The 20,217-nt window shown below is 46.7% G+C and overlaps 1 protein-coding gene across 7 annotated transcripts in view; it reads right to left on the reverse strand.

Annotated features, from left to right (window-relative positions):
- Positions 1-4,243: 4,243 nt before the first annotated feature.
- The window catches only part of RIN2 (Ras and Rab interactor 2), a 194,106-nt gene continuing 178,132 nt past the window's right edge, over positions 4,244-20,217 (reverse strand). For all 7 annotated transcript variants that reach the window (XM_081558602.1, XM_081558597.1, XM_081558598.1 and 4 more), the window contains 4 exons: positions 16,224-16,529; positions 13,734-13,865; positions 9,168-9,331; positions 4,244-6,088 (listed from right to left, as the gene is read on the reverse strand). In XM_081558602.1, coding sequence (XP_081414728.1) covers positions 5,765-6,088; positions 9,168-9,331; positions 13,734-13,865; positions 16,224-16,529 — 926 coding nt within the window. In that variant the 3' untranslated portion in view covers positions 4,244-5,764. The remainder of the gene's footprint in view (positions 6,089-9,167; positions 9,332-13,733; positions 13,866-16,223; positions 16,530-20,217) is intronic.

Raw genomic sequence — 20,217 nt, forward strand, 5'->3', positions numbered from 1 at the left:
GGCAGACCCGGTTCCTTCTGGGAGCTCACTCTGGCTCCCCCTGCAATCGCCCTTCCTCTCTTTGCCTGCTGTTAGCAATAGTCACCACTGGCATGGGCCCTGCTAATGCTGTTAGCCAGGAGGGAACGCTGGGAAAATCCTCCCAGTTCACACATGTATCCGCCATCACTGCCATTATCACCTCCATCATAAACAACAAGACTAACGGAAGGCATCCACGATAATTCTCCCACACTGGGCATCCCACATACAAGTGCTCAGTGCTCAGTCGTATCCAAATGTCTGTGACCCCACGGACTGGAGGCCATCGGGTTCCTCTGTCCATGGGATTTCCCAGGCAAGATTACTGGAGTTGGTTACCATTTCCTCCTCCAGGGGATCTTCCTGACTCAGGGATTGAACCCGCATCTCTTGTGTCTCTTGTATTGTAGGCGGATTCTTTACAACTGTGCCACCTGGGAACATGAACACTCTCTCTATATGTGTGTGTGTGTGTGTGTGTGTGTGCTGTGCTGTGCTTTGTTGCTCAGTCGTGTCCGACTCTTTGCGACCCCCTGGACTCTAGCCCGCCAGGTTCCTCTGTCCATGGAGATTCTCCAGGCAAGAACACTGGAGTGGGTTGCCCTTTCCTCCTCCAGGGGATCTTCCCAACCCAGGGATTGATCCCACATCTCCTGGGTCTCCTGCATTGAAAGTGGATTCTTTACCATCTGAGCCACCAGGGAAGCCCTATACACACACACACACACACACACAAATATATATATATATATATATATATATATATATATATATATATATATATATATATATATATATACACATATATAAATATTAAACCTTTGGTACCTGTTACTGCCTTTTTTTTTCATAAAAAAAATTGCCAGCAGATAGTAACATGGATGAGGAAGTAGAAATAACCAATAATTTTCAAAGTTGATTTCAAAGTTGATAATAGTAACTAATATTCAATGTGCTGGTGGAGAACTGGGTACTAAGACTTCACATGGATTAATTCAGTGCTGTGTGGCTCTCAGAGGAGTTAAGAGGAAGATGCTGTTAGTACCTTGGCTGCTAAGAAGTGTCTGTTTGACAGTGTGCATGTTTGTGTGTTTTGTGGATAGATGCTCTGGACGTGATTTTATTTTATATGCATCTATAGCTACATTCTTCAGCTTCTTAAATAGTTCCTAGCGAATTTGGTAGAACTGAGCTTTCTAATATAGTAGCCACGAGCCAATTTTGGCTCCTAAACATTTGACATCTGGCTAATAAGATGTGACATATGTGCCCAGTACACACAAGATTTTGAAGAAAAATGAAAAAAAATTAATTAAAATATCTCTAAGATTTTAGATTAATTGTAGAACTATTATATTTGGGATATCATGAGTTAAATAGATTACCAAAATCAAATCAATTATTAGTAATACTGCAATATAGTGCTATTGATTTCATCCATTTGTTTTTCTTGTGTCTTTAATGTGGCTACTAGAATACTGAAAATCACTTATGTGGCTTGCTTCCTATTTGCATGGAACAGCACCATGCTACAAGCACATTTTCTATGGTCTTTACCTGAAATGAGGCAGATGAGACCAAGGAGTTGTACTTGATTAGGTGTTTGGGGCTGTAGACAAGGTCTTACCTCTCCCAGGTGTGTTTCTCTCCTAAGATCTGTGTCTTGCTCTATCCTGGTATTTCTCAGCCCCAGTGGAATCACCTTGGAGATTTCAGTAAAAGTTGCTGCCTGGATCCCATGTGCAGAGATTCCGATGGTCTGGACAGCTTGGCCATCGGGGTTTTAAAGGCCTGCAGGTGAGCTGAAGAAGCAGTGGAAGCTGAAAACCTGATGGGAAAATAGGACCTGCAGAACTGAGCCCTGGGGACAGAGGTGAGGGGAACGGAGGGGGCGGGTGTTGGCAGAGGGGCTTGGCTCACTCTACATCTCCCCTAGAACTAGATAAGCATGGTGTGGAAAGGCCCAAGGGAAAAGTCAGAGCCCGCCCAACTCATTAAAAACTAAACTGCCCCTCCCCTTCAGGGTCCTGGGGTGGGGAGGGGAGGAGTGAAATTCAATTGGGGTGGGGGTGGGGGTTAGAATGCTTTCAGCTGTATGAGGTGACACTTTCCCAGGGACCACGGGGTGGGGGGGTGGGGAGGCGGTGGGGGCGGGGGGGTGGGGAGGCGGTGGGGGCGTGGGGGGTGGCTGGCTGCAGACATGTATGCCGATCTCACCTCCAGGGTCCACGAGGGCTAAGAAATGCTACCCTGGAGGAAACCAGAGCACTGAGTTGAACCTGGCCTTACCCCCCACCCCAGCCTCAGCCCCCAGCCTTTGTCCACAGGCTCTGAGCATCCTCCCATCCAGGGCGAGAGCCAGAGTCCAGGAGACGCTACAGCGGATCTGTGTTTGGTTGAAGGAAATACTCAGATCCATTCATATGATATTCTAAATGTCTACTACGTACAGAATTTCAGAATTCAGGCAACTTCCAACTCTTGAAGGTTAGATTCGAGACAAGAAACTGCCCCTCCAAACCCCCGCTAACTTCAATCAAAGCTGCCCCCCGCCTGCAGACTTGCCTGTTGAGCAGGGGTCTGGCTACCACTTTATTAAACATATTGGCCCAGATCTTTCTGAATAATTTTTTATAAAACTCCCCCTGCATACCTTCCTGACAAAGTCACTGTTCCAAGGGGGGAGATGGTGCCACCTGCCACCCATCCTTCCATGCTGGAGCGAGACATCTTTTTCAAATAAGCACGTGTTCTCTGAGACCAACCACCAGATCTTCCTCTGTCTATCTCTTCTATTTTTCTACAATCCGTTTAGGATTCTGCCATGTTATGTGAACCTTCCCCTATGTCCAAGTTGATCAGGGCTCACTAAATGACCAACACTTTTGCTCTCAAATTCACCATCATGAACATGGGCTTGGAAAATGATTACTTTTTAGGATTTTTACCATCAGATACTGCCAGGTGAGGAAAATAGCTGTGTCCATGTATGTAACCCTTCCTCTCAGACCTTCGGGGGAGTAAATGGGCAGTGCTGAAGACTATCAGAGCACTCTCTCATTTCCAGATTCTTAAAGATGAAGGGAAGAGCTGCCCAGCAGACGCGAAGCCGCATTTATGAATGAACGCATTCATGGCTGGGTTTCCTGCCTTCTGTATTTCCTTACAGATCTAAAGTTGTAACTTCCACACAGTACTGAACTACATGAACAGTTTCTATTTCTATTCTCTGTCCCCCGAGGAGAGAATACTTGGCAGTGCATGTAACGTTAAAAAAAAAAAAAAATCCTTTCCTCTGGCTGGCACTCAACTTTTATATTTTTAGATTTGGAAATACGTTTTCCTCTCCCTCCACCCAGCATGTATATTTTTATGCTCCTCTGACTCCTTCCAAACTGCAGCAAAATCTGTTTCCTGGCAATTTGAGAAGTGAGAACTGTCGGAGTGGGGGGAAAAAAAGTGAGGAGACATGTGATGCTGTCATGTTAGCATGGAAACATTGCCCAAGGACAAAACCAGGGGCTGTCTTGTGATGTTTTCTTCTGCTCACACCAGCATCCTATTTTGATCTCACCGAAGTTTACTCCGGCTGTCCCCCATTCAGACATTGTGAGCTGCATGAAATCAGCGGTGTACCGACTTCTGAAGATAAGAAGAGCTGACGCTCTCACAACCATCAGGTCCGAACTGTCACTTGCACTTCACTGTAAATATACAAAGCAAGCAGGCCGCTCAGCTATAGCTCTGATCTTAAAGTGCCCATCCTCCTGCTGGGTTAGAAAGTTTGTTCCATCAACAAGGACTTATCGTGCCATTGCTCTCTGCCAGGCTTGGCTCCAAGCAGCAGGAACAGGGCAGCTTCTGCAACGTTGGTTTTGCAACAACCCTAAACTCTAAGCCTGGGCACTTTAGAAGTTACATAAGACCTGGGCAGCAGGGGTGGGGGAGAGAGGGGGCAGAGCGGGGAGAGGAGTGTCTGCAGGGCTCCCAGAAACACCAAATTTTTTCAGGTTAGAACACCATCTTTTCCTTCTGCTGCTGGATTTTTGCCTCTTATCAGAACATGAGCTGGCTAAAAAAAAACCAAAACAACAACATAAACTTTTCTGTTTCCTGTCTGAGGATTATATAGCCACAAACACAAGCGTGGATTCCAGTTTTACATAACACTCTGCAGTACATCATTACACCCCGCTTCTCAAAGAAAAAAAGACAACGTGAGGATATTGCAAGAATTATTTTCACACATGAATTATCGTACAGTATTACAAAGAGTTATGTGCAAAACTCCATTAAAAATCATCTACAAAAGGAAGTACAACACAGTATGTGTTGAGGGTTCCAGATGTATAGCAAAAGCTTGAAAAGGTACAAAGTAGAAAGCCAAACAAATCAGATGACTGGGCATCTTTACACAGTACAATAACATATTTCCATAACTACCTGTGTGACACGGATATAAGAACTCATTCTCTGTGCAACCCCCTGACCCCCACCCAAACAGGTTTCGTAAAACAGAAATTGAACTTCACCACACATTCCTACAACACAGACAGGCTTTTTTGGTGCATCGGCAAACTCCTTTCCAAATGGCATTTATTTAACTCGATGAAACTCACATTATGTGGTTTCTGCTCCAAAGGATTTGATGCTGTTAGTTTTGATATGTGGAAAAGGGGTGAAAAAAGTATTGCTCTATTTTTTTTTTTTTCTCATGGGGTTTTCAAAATTGCTTCCAAAAGCAAATAACCTGGGACAGATTTTGCAAACCTCACTGCATATTTACAGTATTTTCAGCATAGGTGGTTCCTTCTATCTCCTTTTCCCACTTCCTTTAAGGAGCCTGAACCAGCAGGCTCCACTCCTCAGTCTTCTGTTAAGAGTCTGTATTTCCCTCTCAGTCTCTCTCTACATTCATTTCTCTCTTGATCCTCAGCATCACTTGGTGAAAACACAAAACAACATGATAGCACTGAGTGTGAACAAGGTAACAACAGTAAATCAGATTCCCAAAGGCATTCTGTGGCCAGTGTCAGAAATACATCGCTGTAAGAAACCCAACAGTCTCTCCCCACAAAGTGGCCGAAACATCCAGTTACGGAAGAGAGACTTTTAAAATGCAATACTCTCAAATCCAGCAAGAGATTTCTTTTTTGCATCATTCAATGTTAAAATCACATGCATAATTATAGAATATCTTAAAAGTAACAAAAATATTTTAAAAACCAATCCTGACAGTTTACCTGCAACTGCTATAAAATCTTCTATGAAATATATAAAAACACAAAGGCTCTTTGTAAAAAAAAAAAAAAAAAAAAAAAAGGAAGGAAGGAAGGGTGGATGAAGGCATCCACAGAACTGAGAGGTCCTTGATGCACTGCATCGGACAGTCTTGTCAAACGCCTGCTGTTGAACTCGAGAGAAGAGCTGGTACTTAAAATGTTTATTCAGTACATACACGTGAGCCAACCCAAAACCTGGCTGAAGGGTAGGCAGCAAGCCATCTGGGGACACTCGAACCACTGGATGCAACTCTCCACCTCTGAAGGACAGATCCTCCTCTTTGCCGAACCTCAGTGAGCTCGCTGGGGAGTTGTGGTTAAAGATGCCCTTGGCCAAGTGGGCCTGTGGATGGCTCGGTCACGGGTCCTCAAGGAGGTGACTGCACAAGCCCATGGACGCCAGAGGCCAGGTTTCTAAGTCTCCCCCTTTGGACGCAGCACTGGGAAGCCTCACGAGTCCCCTAGGAAGCGCTGAGGCCTTCCTCCCCGTTCTGGAAGATGATGCCGTAAGGATCCTTCTTGATGCGCTTGTAGACGAAGTGGAAGACGTGGGGCTGCGGCCGGCTGTGCAGCTCGGCCTTGATCTTCTGTGGGTACGTGTCCTCTGCAAGCTGCTGCCACGTTTCGTCAACGAAGAGGAAGAGGCTGTACTCCTGGGGGTCGGCCACCTTGAACTTCTCCGCACAAAGTTGACACACATCTTCGGTGGTGACGTACGGCCTCACAAGGAGGGTCTTTCCCGTGCAGCCACTGTTGACCTCCTGGAATGCAACTCGGAGGTAATTCTGCAGGGGACAGAGTCAGGAGAGGAAGAGAGACAGCACAGGTGAACCCGTGGGATGCCAAGGAGAGGGCTCACAGGTGAGCCTCACCGGGACTTCCCGTGTCAGGACACGAGGCCTCCCAGGTAGGGAAGAGGGCTGACCCCAATCGGGACAGTGGAGAGCACACTGTATGGTCTGGGTTGCTGTACTGTTGTTGTTATGTAGTCGCTCAGTTGTGTCTGACTCTTTGCAACCCCATGGACTGTAACCTGCCAGGCTCCTCTGTCCATGGGATTCTCCAGGCCAGAATACTGGAGTGGGTTGCCATTCCCTTCTCCAGGGGATCTTCCCAACCCAGGGATCGAACCCGCGTTTCCTGCATTGGCAGGCGGATTCTTTACCAACGAGCCACCAGGGAAGCCCTGTAATTCATCCCAAATGTCAGAAGCAGGAAGTCTGTTCAGCCTTGCTCTTTCAGTCCGTCTCAAAAAGCTGGGCTGAGAAATTCCTGGTCAAGAGTGTCAACTTACTGCTCCCCTGATCTTGTACCTCTAGCCTCCAAAACTGTGAGAGATAAATTTCTGTTGTTCACAAGCCAAAAAAAAAAAAAAGAGAGAGAGTGTCAACTAGAACTGATGCTGGGTTTATTCCCAGCTTGAAAAATAAACCAAAGGACAGAAGAGCCTGAACCGGGACAGCAGGGAGAGACACATGAGGACACAAGCGCACAGGCCCTGTTGGCTCTGGACTACCTTTTACAAAGCCCAAGCCGGGGCTGTGGTGTTACTGCGGATAGCTGACCATCCTTCCCCTCCCCTACGGGCAATTTCACACCGCTGAACCCAACGCAAGGCTCCAGGTGGCTCTGTGTGCCCTGCGGGAAAGCTGGTGGTGGTGGTAGTGGGGGGGAATGTGGATTCTGTGAAAAGACTTGGGAGATGCGCTGACTGGGTGCAGGGTGCTGCCATGTGGAAAAGGAAGGTGTCGGTGGCGGGGCTGTTGGCAGGCCCCGCGTCATAAGCGGTGCCAGGCGAGCGGTATCACAGGACAGACTGGGGTCCTGACCAGGGGCAAGGTGTCCCAGCCTCCTGCTTGGTTCTCCCAGAGTCTGTGGCCCCGAATTATTCTTCAGTTCCACTTCTTTAGGAGTGGGGGTTACCAGGTAAAACCCTGTTACATCGGATTTTCAGACAGAAAATAAATACACCTTCCTTTTCAAAACGTGGCCGCCCTACTCAGGCGTGAAGGGGAGTGAAGTCTTCTGCCTGGGTCCCATGAGGTTCCCCTGAGGGTTTCCTGGGCTGATGGAAAAGAGAGCTCTTTCGGGAAAGACAGTGCACTCTCCACATGGATGATAAAGTTGAGGCTCTGAACCGGAACATTTCAGGGCACCTCTGAATACACACCTGCCCTGTTTTACTTACCCCTCCTCTCTCCTCCCGCATCTGACCCCCAGCACACGAGGTCCACACGCCTGGTGTGCATTTACTTACTGACTCCTAAAGAGGACTTTGTGGAGGAGGCCTACATTATCCCCATTTGACCAGGCCTAGGTGCTCTCTGAGGCACAGAGAGGCTAGGTAACTTGCCCAAGGTGGCACAGCGGGTGAGTGGCAGGGCCAGCGTTCCAGCCTCTTGCCCATGAGGTGAGGTGCTGCCACTCCAGCGTGAGCAGACGCATGTGTCTGCGAGCCTGACTTAGGTGTTTCGAGTGCAGCCTCGCTTCCTGGCTTTGCTCCTACAGCCAAGCTGAGTGCCGACAATCCCCGTCTTGGGCCTATTCTAAGAAGATGCCCGTCTGTAAGGTGAGTGAGGCCGGTGGGGAGGGGTGTGAGAGAGACAAGGGCTCCGTGGACTCTGGGGGTCTCTGGCTGAGAAGCTCCAGATAGAGACAGGGGACTAGGGGGAGGTGGGAATTGGAAGGACAGGCATTTTCCTTTTCTCCTGCCCTCTTTCCATGCTTCTCCTTAGAGGCTGGGTAGCCTCAGGAACCCCCTGCCTAGATCGCTGACAAGCACTGCATCCCAAGGGCCTGTGAATGCTAAATCCCTTAACACTTGGATGTTCTTCAACCATTCCAGGGGTGGGCAGTGCACAGGATGCCTTCTTGCCCTTTAGATTTATGTGCTTGGGGAGGAAGTTTCTGGGAACACGGCTATCCTCAAGAACACCTTGTTGACCCTGCCTTTCCACAACAGGCTCCTTTAAACCAAATGTACCTTTTGAGTGTTTTCAGAGCATTAAAAAGGCAAAAAAGGCAAGGAAAGTGAATCAGGACACGGAGACAAATCTGGTCTGCTTGGGAATTCACCACGTGGCACGTGGACGCAAAGCACAGTCTGGGTTCACAGTTCTGCTGGAAGCTTTTGAAATAGTATTGGAAGACCTGTGCAGACTTGCTCATCATTTCATAGGCTGTGAGCCCATGAAGTGATCCTGTGTTGGGTCAAGATTTCTCCAGCCTCAACCCACCTCTCCTCTCCAGGAAGCACGCTCCATAGAAACCCTGCCTTCCCAGCACCAGTTCGTGGACAGAGAAAATTCTGGAAGGGGAATCCAGGCAAGACTGGGCTCAGATACTCACGCTTCAGCTCTGGCCCTACCAGGCTGCCAGAACTTACACTGCCGATGAGACACTAGGGTCTTCTGTTTTGGGGAGAGGGGGCAGGGAGAGGAAAAAGGAACGGGGTCACTGCACCCCTCTATCTTCTCACAGAGGCCAGGTCAAGTGCAGGGCCTCACAGGGCTGTTTCCATAGGGCAGGTCGCCTGTCTGCCACCTGTGCCAAAAGCATCCTTCCTGTAGGTTTCCTGAGCGCCCAGGTGCTCAGTATCCATGCTGAACCTTCAAGAGGAAATCCTGCCCTCATTTGACTATTTCCTTAAGGGCAGCAATACTTGGGCCAAATCCACACACGCGCACACACACACACACACACACACACACACTCTTTTAAGGAAAAGAGAGAAGTGAAACAACAAGGTCAGAAGGTGGTTTAAAATATCCCTTTTCCACCGGATGATTGGACGAAGCGGGGGCGCCCTGAGCCGTGTGGGCTGTGAGGAAGCAGCTGGGCCCACCCCGGCCACTGGCCACGCACCTGAAAGTCATCCACCGAGGGGATGGTCCGGTTGGTGGTCCTGCGCTTGTGCCACTGCCTCAGGGTGTCCCTGGCCTCGGAGCTGAGCAGCCTCGCCGCCTGCTCTTCTTGGAAGTTCTTTATCAGGGAGAGGGCCCCATAGGCGCTCGTCAGGTAATAGCCTCCTGGAAAGGGTAGACAGAGTGAGTTCTCCAGGGGTTCACCTCTGCGGACCACAGGAGGGGAAACACAGAGTCGGAGCTCAGGCTCCACCTTGCCTCGTCTCTTCCACATGCATTTTTGCTTTTTTTTTTGAGCAAGAGAATCCTCTTCCATCCATTCCTGCATTCCTCCCCACGGATGTGCAACTAACCCAGGCCTGAGCCACTGCCTGGGGACTGAGGACCAGGCCCTGCTTTCACTGATGGAATTTCCATTCCAAAGCTGAGACTCACAGAATCAACCGAAGTGCAACTGTGAAAACGCTTTGCCAGAAAAGGTCAGAGCGCTGGAGCCTGACATGTTGGGTGGGTGGGTGGGGGCGGCTTGTGAGGGTGGCAGGGTCCACTGCTGAGGTCAGAACGCTGTCCGGTAGGAACAGGAGTCCACACACCTCCCAGCACCACCTGCTTTGAAGCTTCTCATTTAAGAATTCATATGTTCTAAACTTTAAGTGAACTATACACTTTGAAATAAATACACAATATACAAGTGTGCTTACAATAATATGGGTTTTTCAAAATAACCTCTCCCTCCCGTTTCCCTTTCCTACCCTTATATAGGGACTCACAGAACAGGACACTTAGGAAAAGGTTAATTTACAAGGAAAAGGAAGTGACACCCTTTTTGCTGGTGCATTTGGGAATAATTTCCTATGTTTGTGCTGTGCTGAGTTGCTCAGTTGTGTCTGACTCTTTGCGACCCCATGGACTGTAGCCCACCAGGCTCCTCTGTCCACGAGGATTCTCCAGGCAAGAATACTGGAGTGAGTAGCCTTTCCCTTCTCCAGGGGATCTTCATGACCCAGGAATTGAACCTGGGGTCTCCCACATTGCAGGCAGATTCTTTACAAGCTGAGCGACCAGGGAAGTCCTCTTATGTCTGAAGGACTGTTAAAAACACAATACTCTGAAAGGCATGTAAATGTGTTCACAGTTTGGTTCTAAACTATAGGGTTGTCCAATAAGTTCATTCTGGGTTTCCTATAAGATGTTACAGGAAAACCCCAAAGAACTTTTTGGCTAACCCAATACGATGAGGTGCCTTTCTGGAACTTGTAAGCTCTTCACTGGAGAAAACACCAGGGGGCGCACTAGATGTTTATTACAAACTCCGCAACTGGGCACTGCACGTTGTGGACTGAGAGACATTCTTCGTCCAAATACCTGTTGAATCTCCACCTTGAGCTCGGTATAGAGCTGGGCTGAGTTTGTAAAAATTAGAATCTGAGTCCCTGCTCCATAAATGCATTAAAAGAAAACGGATATTGGAGTATTATTCATGCAGGGACCAGAAGTTAGCTGTGGTTAAATGAGCTTTGCCTGCCAAGTGTCACTTCCACCGCCAAAGTATTGAGTGTTAACACAAGACCCAAGAGAACTTTCTCTCTGGTCAACGAGTGGCAACACTCAAGATGGCAGGTGGTCCACCATCTAGGAAATGAGCTGAATGCCCCCCTAAGTCATACTGGACGTGGAATCTGAGAAACAAGTTTTGTGGTTTTCAGGTCACTGGCAGAGATTTGGGGGTCATTTTTTAAGATTTTTTGATGTGGACCATTTTAAAAGTCTTTGCTGAGTTTGTTACAATATTGCTTCTGTTTTACGATTTGGTTTTTTGGCAGGGAGGCGTGTTGGAGCTTAGCTCCCCAACCAGGGATCGAACTTGCATCCCCTGCATTGGAAGGTGAAGTCCTAACCACTGGACCACCAGGGACGTCCCTGGAGGTTATCACTTACTGTAGCATCCTCTCACCCACTCTGAGCAGCACGCCTTCTATGCATCCATCATAGGTCAGCCTTTTTGTTCAGTCATTTGACTAATTTAGCAGATTTACCACACTCAGCTGTAAGCTTCCTAGGGCAGCCCCCACAGTACACAGTAGAGAGTTTTGACTGGCTGAATTTTACTAAATATTTTCCCCATGAACAAATCACATGATTGAGTGGGAAACTCAGTAGTATGGAATTTAAATGTGACACAGAGGATTTCAGCAAAAACCAACATGGACCTAAGGACTCAAGAGAGGCTTGTGGAGGTGTCAGAATTGGAGCTCGGACTTGGAGCAACCATGACTGTTGAGTTGGGGAGGGGGGTGGTTTCCTTTGAATGTCAAATTTTTCACTCCATGGCTCAAAGTTCAGGCCACTGAGGAGAAAACTCCAAATGCTGGAAGCACAAAATTGACCACACTTGGAAACATGTGGATGCAATTAGAGTAAGGTTTAAATTTCAGCAAAACTAACCCTGCCACTAGGGCTGTGCATGTCAAAGGGATTCTATGATGTCTTTTCTGTAAATGAAACTACCTGCTTAAACAGCAGAAAACTGATGTGGGCTATGCTTTGGGCAGTGGGGCAGGATGCAGGGCGGGACCAGCCGTGCGTCTCCTCTTGGTCTGCCAGCCTGTCAGGGCCGCCCGGTTCTCCCAGCAAGGAGCCCAAGAAGCCAGGACATGGCTGAGTGAAGGGGGGCTCCAGTGAAACCCCGAGTTGACTGACTGCTATGTGTGTTTTCTAACTGCGTCCTTGTCTTTCTCTGTGATTCCTGCAGGTGAGGACCTACCCACCTGTCACTGACCCAGAACCCTGGGCAGTGCCTCACTCTGAGAAATGCTGGGAAAGGTGACAGGAAGTGGCTGTCTCCATCCTCAGGTCACAGGATGTAAGCACGTGTTTGTCCCAAGTACACACTGTCAGCAACAGAATGGTAATTTTCTGAGGGAGGCTGGCATGCCCTTTTCCCCAAAGCCCCAAGAGTTCAGCACACTTATTACTAGAATTAAACATGACTGAAGCTCAAAAAAATCCTCAATGCATATACAATTATAACAACAATGCCACAGAAGAAAGAAAAGGGCACAGAGATGAATTTATGTTTCCTCCTGGTCCCTGGACAAAGCCACATGCTTCTTCCCTCCTGGGAATCCCAGGGCAGAGCCGGGGAGGAAGGCTCCAGGCAGGGTCTGGGCAGTTTATCCTGGAGGGTCTGGCCTCAGCGTTGGTTTATATTAATGAGGGGAGATAAACCAGGAAGAGGTAAAGGGATGGATGAAAAGATACTCATCACGGGTCCTGAGTGAGTGGGTCCCTGCAGGGGTGGAGGGGGACCACAGGGCTCCCTGGAGGTCAGACCCTCTGGCCCAGAGCCAGGCCCTGGGGACCAAGGGAACTAATGCACACGTTTGGGGGGTGACAGTGCACTGCCATCTCCTCCAGGGAAAATCTCAGGATGATACATTCCCCGGAGAATCCTATCGGCATGTGGATGGACCTTTTTTACTCAAGCCCAGACTAAAACTCACTAGAGGAAAAAATGTTAGGCGCCAATTCATCACTCAGAGTCAGTGTGGGCTGAGACACATGAAATGAACTGTCAAGACACACAGGCCGAACAAGCGCTGATCTGCTCCCCTTTAAGACAAGCTCACACAAGAGCCCTTGTTATTTCAGGCCTGTGCACCACAGTGACAAACACCCTAATTATTTACATGATAAAATACCTAACCCTTGTGTAAGGAGAGGGAGTGCTGTGAAGACGTGTTGGAATGAGGCAGACAGGAGGAGGATGACTGAACTGACTAAGCTGAAAGCAAATCGCCCAGATTTTTTTTACTCCACTGTGGTTGTATGTTAACGATGAGCAGGTGCTATCTTTTTTTTTCTTAAAGAAAAGGAAATCATTGATGCATTTTCATCTTGAAAACCAAATTTAAAAAATAAAGACGAAAACAAAAGATAGGTCTTTGTCCGATTCACTGACACAACAGTGGGCAGTTGTGCTGGCAGTGGAAATATTCTGCAGCAAAACTTTACAGCTTCCCTGTGAAATCAAAGGAACCATTTCTTTTTAAAAAAAGGCCCTGATTCTACTGAATGGTATGTTTTTTTTTTACTGCAACTAAGCAATCTCGGTGAAGTATAATTATGGCAGGGTTGCATTGTTTTGCGTGTTTTTCTGACTTTTCCAAATTTCCTGTGACGAACACTAGGACTTCTGTAATCTGGAAAAAAGTCAGTACCTTTTCATAAATGAACAAAAGTAAAACGGCCATTAACCCTGAATATGTCGAGAAGCACCCATGTAAGTACCAGGTGGATCTGAGGTTTTATTGGAGGGGATGAAAATGTTTTGGAGCTGAAAAGAGTTGGAGGATTGCCCCAAATTGCAACTGGACTAAATGCTACTGAATTGTCCCCTTTACAATAGTTAATTTTAGTTTAACCATGAATGTACTAAGGGCTATTGCATTGCTCATTTTCAAATGGTTATCTCATGTTCTGCAAACTCTGCCTCAATTTACAAAGAAAAGAAAAGAAAACTGAAGGAAAGCACCCAGTTCCTCCCACTTCTCCAAAAACCGGCTACCTTCTCCGTGTAGCAGGGACGGATCCAGAAGCTCCATCATGTACTCGACCTCCGTGTCCAGCTCCAGCATGTCACACTGCGCTATGACATAGGTCAGGACCGGCAAAAAGTCATCTGCTCCGTACATCCTCCCTGGAGTAGGAAGAAAAGGGGGGATAGACGGGGTATTTTTAGTCGCATTTCTCCCTTTCATGTGCTACTTGCTGTTTTTATTAGCAAAGAGCCATGCAAGGGAAGTGAGGTGGGTGTTTCTGGAATCCTACAGTGAGGAGGGCTCCTCCCCATTGCCCTCATCAGAGGCTGACCCTAACTCACAATTTCAGGATGAATGTCCGAGTCAATGAACACAGGGGAGACTGTTTTCCCATTTCCATGATTTGCCTCAATGCATGCAAAACGGGGTTTCCCTGGGTGGCTCAGCGGTAAAGAATCCGCCTCAATGCAGGAGAGGCAGGTAGATACAGGCTTGATCCCTGGGTCAGGAAGATCCGCTGGATCTGCTGGAGTGGGCAACCCACTCCAGCATTCTTGCCAGGGGAATCCCATGGACAGAGGAGCCTACTGGGCTACAGTCCATAGGGTTGCAAAGAGTCGGACATGACTGAGCACGCACACAAGTGCAATAAAATAGAGTCCTTTTTTTTTTTTTTTAAAGGGTTTAACTTTTCAGCAAGTGACAGAATAGAACATTTGCATGTCTACTTACGATGTTTCTCCTTTGTGTCTTCCTTCCTATTGCTTTCTGTGCAAATTAACCAAAACATTGTGACCAAAACCAACTGGAGCAAGGAATAACTTGTCCTTCTCCGTTTTCAGTTGACTTAAATGTGCTCAATCAGTGTACATTGAATAAATACATCTGATTAATATCTGACCAAAAAAATGGTCAGTCCGTACTATGTTTTATTACGACAGAGATTCTCAACTAGCGGTGACTCTGCCTCCCAGGGAAGTCTGGCATTCTCTGGAGACATCTTTCACACTCATGACGGGAAGGTGGGCGTGCAAATAGCATGCATCCAGATGCCGATAAACTTCCTAGAGGAAGTGGGATGTTCCCACAGCAAAGGACTAGCCCGGTGTAATGTTATTAGTGCTGAGGTTGAGAAACTACCTGAGAACAGAATCCTGTGCAGATATAATGTGGGGTACTTCCTATAAATGATTTGACCGACTACAGAAAATATACTTCTTGGGACTTCCCTGGCCATCCAGGGGTTAAGACTCTGCACTTCCAAGGCAGAGGGCGCAAGTTTGATTCCTGGTTGGAGAATTAAGACCCACAGGCTGCTTGGCTCAGGCAAAAAATAAAAAAAAATACATTTCTTGCATGTGAAGTATGCTTCAGAGGCGGTGTTCATCTGCCAGCATCACCAGCCCGGGAACTCACGTGTTAACATTTCTGCTCAACAATCTGCAAAGTGCATGCCCATGGTGACCTCCTCCAGCCATGAGAAACAGAGCCTGTGTTTTCTCTCTGCTGCCTCTCCATGAAGCGATTTCACTCACTGGAAACACTGTGATCATCCAGGGAATTAAAAAGGCCCACCCAAGACCTGGGGTACCACAGGGCTCATCACTACCCATTAATCAGGGTCACTCTCGCATCTACAAGCAGAAGCCCTGGGGAAACCCAAGGGCTGACACGTGTAATTCCTACTGCACTACATCAGCTCAGAGCAAAGAAGGGATGGCCAATAAATGACTGTAATGAAAGCTGAACGCTCCAAGTTTCTGACAGATGCTGTCACGGACACAGGCTCTCACTGGCCAGAATGCAGTAACAACAGGAATAATCGGGACTATTTCCACCATGCTTGGGGCTGTGCAAACATTGACCTGTCTAATGCCCACCTTAGGAGGAAGGCTAGGGTCATACCCAGGACAAGAACAGAACTGCAGCTTGGAAGGTTGATTACGGAGGCTGAAGCCCCACAGTTAATGAACCCATTCCCAGAGCCAGGGTCTCAACTCAGACCCCAAGACTGAGTCTGTATCCACTGCCCTGAATTAAATCTTTTTTATTTTTTTAGCTTAACGTAACTTTTTTAAGGTTTGGTTTTTTTTTTTGGATATGGACCAATTTTTAAAGTCTTTATTGAATTTGTTACAATACTGCTTCTGTTTGTTTTGATGTTTTGGCCACAAGGCATGTGGGATCTTAGATCCCTGACCAGGTATCTAACTCTTGCCCTCTGCGTTGGAAGGGCAGAGTCTTAACCACTGGATTGCCAGGAAAGTTTCTGAACTAAAGCTTTTATAAACTGGCATTGTACAAAACTCTTGTTGCCCTGCCCTGGATTTTTGGTGCTGTTAGTTTGTTGCAAATTAGTTTGGACTAATTTGCCAGATACTAGAGTAACACCTGCATTTTCGTGAGCCCCTTGATGAAGTCAAGAAGCTGAAAGGAAGAGCAGTTGGGGATTGGAAAGCCCAACACGTCCCAGCCCCATTGGAGGGCCAAGAGCCCAGAAGGGGTGGTGGCCTCACCTGAGTTGTTCTCCATGACGGTATAGATGAGCTTGCAGACTCTCAGCAGCAGCATGACCTTCTTTTCTGGTGAATACATCTTCTGCATGGTCATGAACTTGACCTTGATTTTCTCCACGTCCACAAAGTCAGGGGTGGGGGCGAAGACACCCAGCTCCTGTGGATTCCTCTGCCGCACAAGCTGCAGGTTCTCCTTGAGTTGTTTCCATGAGCCATCGGCCACGTGGAAGTGCTTCAGCATGGCCTCGACGTGGCCCTTCAGGGGCTTCAGGATGCACTTGTGCATGGCTTTCTCCAGCACTACATCTGCCAAAGAAAGTGCAGCTACTATGACCATTGTCTGAAGAAAGAAGAAATGTAAGGCCTGCTTTCTGGAAATGCACACCTGCAACTCTGTGCATTGGTTATTGGGCAGACATTTCCCAACTGCACAGCCAATCAACCAAAATTTAGCCCCACATCATTTACACTGGGCTTCCCTGGTGGCTCCGACAGTAAAAAAATCCACCTGTGGTGCAGGAGACCTGGGTTCGATCCCTGGGTTGGGAGGATCCCCTGGAGAAGGAAATGGCAACCCACTCCAGTGTTCTTGCCTGGAGAATCCCCATGGACGGAGGAGCCTGGCAGGCTACAGTCCATGGGGTTGCAAAGAGTCGGACACTGAGTGACTAAGCACAGCATACGTGCATTCACACACCAAACTTTTTTTTCCTTCAGTAAAGCCATGAAGAGTGAATCTTCCCTAACAGTCTTATAGTCTCTCTTGCATGCAGTCAATACAACTGAATATATTTGTTTTAACTACTTTTACACCTTCTCACCGATAAGCACGGGTGAATATTCTAGAAGGTATGCTTTTGACCCAGTCTTTCCACTGAGGAACCAGTGAACAGCTAAGCAAATGGGTTATGTTAAAAGACGGATTTGCTAATAGCAAGGGTTCCAGCTCCCTTAAAATATTTCCTGAGGGAAAAATTCAACTAAATACACATGGTATCTTGGATTGGATTCTGGACCAAAAAAGTCTTTCTGTCATTTACTATAAAGGACATAGTGGGGCATTAGATGAGCTCTGAATAAAGTGTGCAGATTAGATACTATCGTTAACAGTGAATCTGGCTTCTTTCACACAGACTGTATCTTGGAGACTCCGCCAGCTGTGTCTGGAGCAACAGTGTGCTCTTTTTTACAGAATGACTCTTCCTTGAAAGTTAATGAAAGTTAATGTTACTGCAGTTTTGTAACACAATGTCTCTATTTTTAGATAAATACCCACTAAGCATTTAGGGAAAAAGGGTTACAATGCCTGCAACTAGCTCTCATGGTTTAGATAAAAGGAGGGGATGTGTGCATGTGTGTGTGCATGTGTGTGTGCATGCGTATGTGTGTGTGTGCGTGTGTGTCAACAGAAAAGCACTAACACTGGGAATCGGGTAAAGGGCAGACATGATTTCTTCATTGGCCTTTTGCAACTTTTTTGAATGTCTGAACTGATTTCAAAATGAAAATTTAAAAATTCTTGAAGTGCGTTTCTGTTCAGAATTAGGAAATACCCTTAGGTGTGGGAGGCATTATTTCCCCCTCTTTCTTAGAATGGTTTGCCCTGTGGAGAAGCCTTCTTGGCTGACAGTACAGTGACCAGGACCACGAAGCTGGAGCTCTGGTCTGAAGAGGATCTGTGCCATGAGAAGCTCTCTGCTTCTTCCACATCAGTTTTTCCACCTCAAATGTTTCACGTTCTCATCAAAGCTGCCTGGATAGCAACCACCCCTAGGATACAACACTTGGGGATGCGATTTCATCTTGGAAGCCCAGGAAACCACAGAAATAGCCAAGTTATCTCTCTGGCCCTTGGCATTTCTGACAGACATCAGATGACATGGACTCTAAATGATCACCTATTATTAGAAGGTCAGGGACAAAGAGAAATCTAAGCAGGACATACCTAAAGAAACGAAGGTTGAAGCAAAAGGGGTTATACAGTAAGAATAAAAACAGAACAACATTTCTTCACATCTGGCATTAAAACAAATTACTGTTTTAAAACAAATTAAAACCAAGTGTGTATTGGTTATGCTGCGTCAATAAACTTCTAGAAACTCACATAGCATCTCTGACTTCACTTCCAACGGCCACTAGGATGAAAAGTCAACAATAGTAATTAGCATTGAGTGCCCAGTTGGGCTAGGCTTTATTTCATTATCTCATCTAATTCTATAGTATCTCTATTATTTTTGCACAATATGACTATTAGGGCTTTTTATAGATGAGAAAATAGAGACTTGGAGATGTCTAATGGTTTGCTTGAGCCCATAAAACTGAACACCCTGCTTTTCAAAGTCAATGATTTCTTAGTTCTAAAGTTCATGGTGTTTCATAAACATTCACCAGTTTACTGCTCTATCCAAAGATTCTGCAGCTACATTCCTGGTGACCCCTCCCTCTGCTGGAAGGAGGTCACCAAGTGGGGAGAAAGCCACGTCAATCATTAATTAGGATGCACATGAATGTTGGGTGCAGCATTACTCATAACAGGCCCAAACTGGAAAGCACCCAAGGCCCAACCCAATGGCATGGATGCCAGGAGATATACACACAATGGAATTCAGAAAATGGAATGCAGACAATGGTAGATTCATTCCGTGAAAAAGAGCATGTTGCTGCTCCGGACACAACTGGTCGAGTCTCCAAGATACAATCTGTATGAAAGAAGCCAGACACACAAGAGTTGTCTCCTTTAGCACAATGCTGACACAAAGCTCAAGGACAGGCAAAACCAATCTATGATGACAGGTCAGGATGGCAGTCGCCCTGAGAAATAAACGGAGCTTCGGGGGACACTTCCAAGGGGTGGAGATGGCAGATGCCAGGATCTCGGTGGTGGCTACATGGGTAAAGAATTGTCAAGTTGAGCATTTGAAATGTATACACTTCATGGATATACGTTAAACCTCAATAGCATGTGTATAAATCAAACCAACAGAAAACACCTAGAGACCAGCCTGGGCTTTCCACCTTGAACCCCAAGGGGAATTTTTAAATTCCAAGCAAGTCTGATTATCTCAGGGCCAGAGTATGCACACAAACCATCTCCAAAAGGTTCTGTGCTGTTCCTGGGGCTGACAGCAGACAGCTCGTCACCAGCCAGCTGAGTGAGTCTCTTGAGCAACTCATCCTTGTCCCCAGGGAAGGGGTGCTGATACTGGCCTTTGAGCCACAAACTCCACTCTTAGCAGCAAATTGCAACAGTGGAAATCTGCTAGGAGGGTTGACATCCAGGACCCATTGCCTTAAAATCCCCAAAGAAACAAACTTTTAGAACATTTTTAAAAGGCTATAATTTAGAAATAAGAAAAACTGGTCTCTCTGCATTTTTTTTTTTTTCAGGTCTTCACTCCTAACCACCCCTCCCCATCCTCACAAATCTTTAATAAAGACAACGAATAAGAAAAAAAGTCCAAATGACAAGGACCCCAGTACATGGATGATTCTCTCCAATAGGAAAAGAAGATCATGATTTTGAAGCAAGAGGGAAAAATGATTTTAGGAAACAAAAGGAACAGAAAATCTTTCAGAACGTGGACTAGCTCAGAACAAAAGGAAAGAACAGATCAGATCAGTCATGTGGCTTATAAATTACTACTATCTGTTTTTCCCTACCATCTCTGGTTGCTTTATATCCAAGAATGATGCTGTTCTAGGCACTTTACACACACTGACTCTTCAGCTCCTCCACCAAACCCCTGGTGGGAGGACTGTGATTTCTTTATTTTATAGATGAGGAAACTCAGAGACATGGATGCCACACGGGTACCAAGGGGAGCCAGGATTCAAGCCCAAGAACTCTGGTTATGTCAACTGTGTTTATCTACAAAGAAACAAAAAGATGCCAGAGAACTGTCTGCACTACAACATTTTGAGTGTTAGAAACCGATTGCTAACTGGATAACCCACTGGAAACACAGTTTCTGAAAATATTTATAGAGATCCTATC

The sequence above is a fragment of the Giraffa tippelskirchi genome, chromosome 13 (genome assembly GCF_054371585.1).
Source record: "Giraffa tippelskirchi isolate mGirTip1 chromosome 13, T2T-mGirTip1v1.2.pri, whole genome shotgun sequence".
NCBI classification, from domain to species: Eukaryota; Metazoa; Chordata; class Mammalia; order Artiodactyla; family Giraffidae; genus Giraffa; species Giraffa tippelskirchi.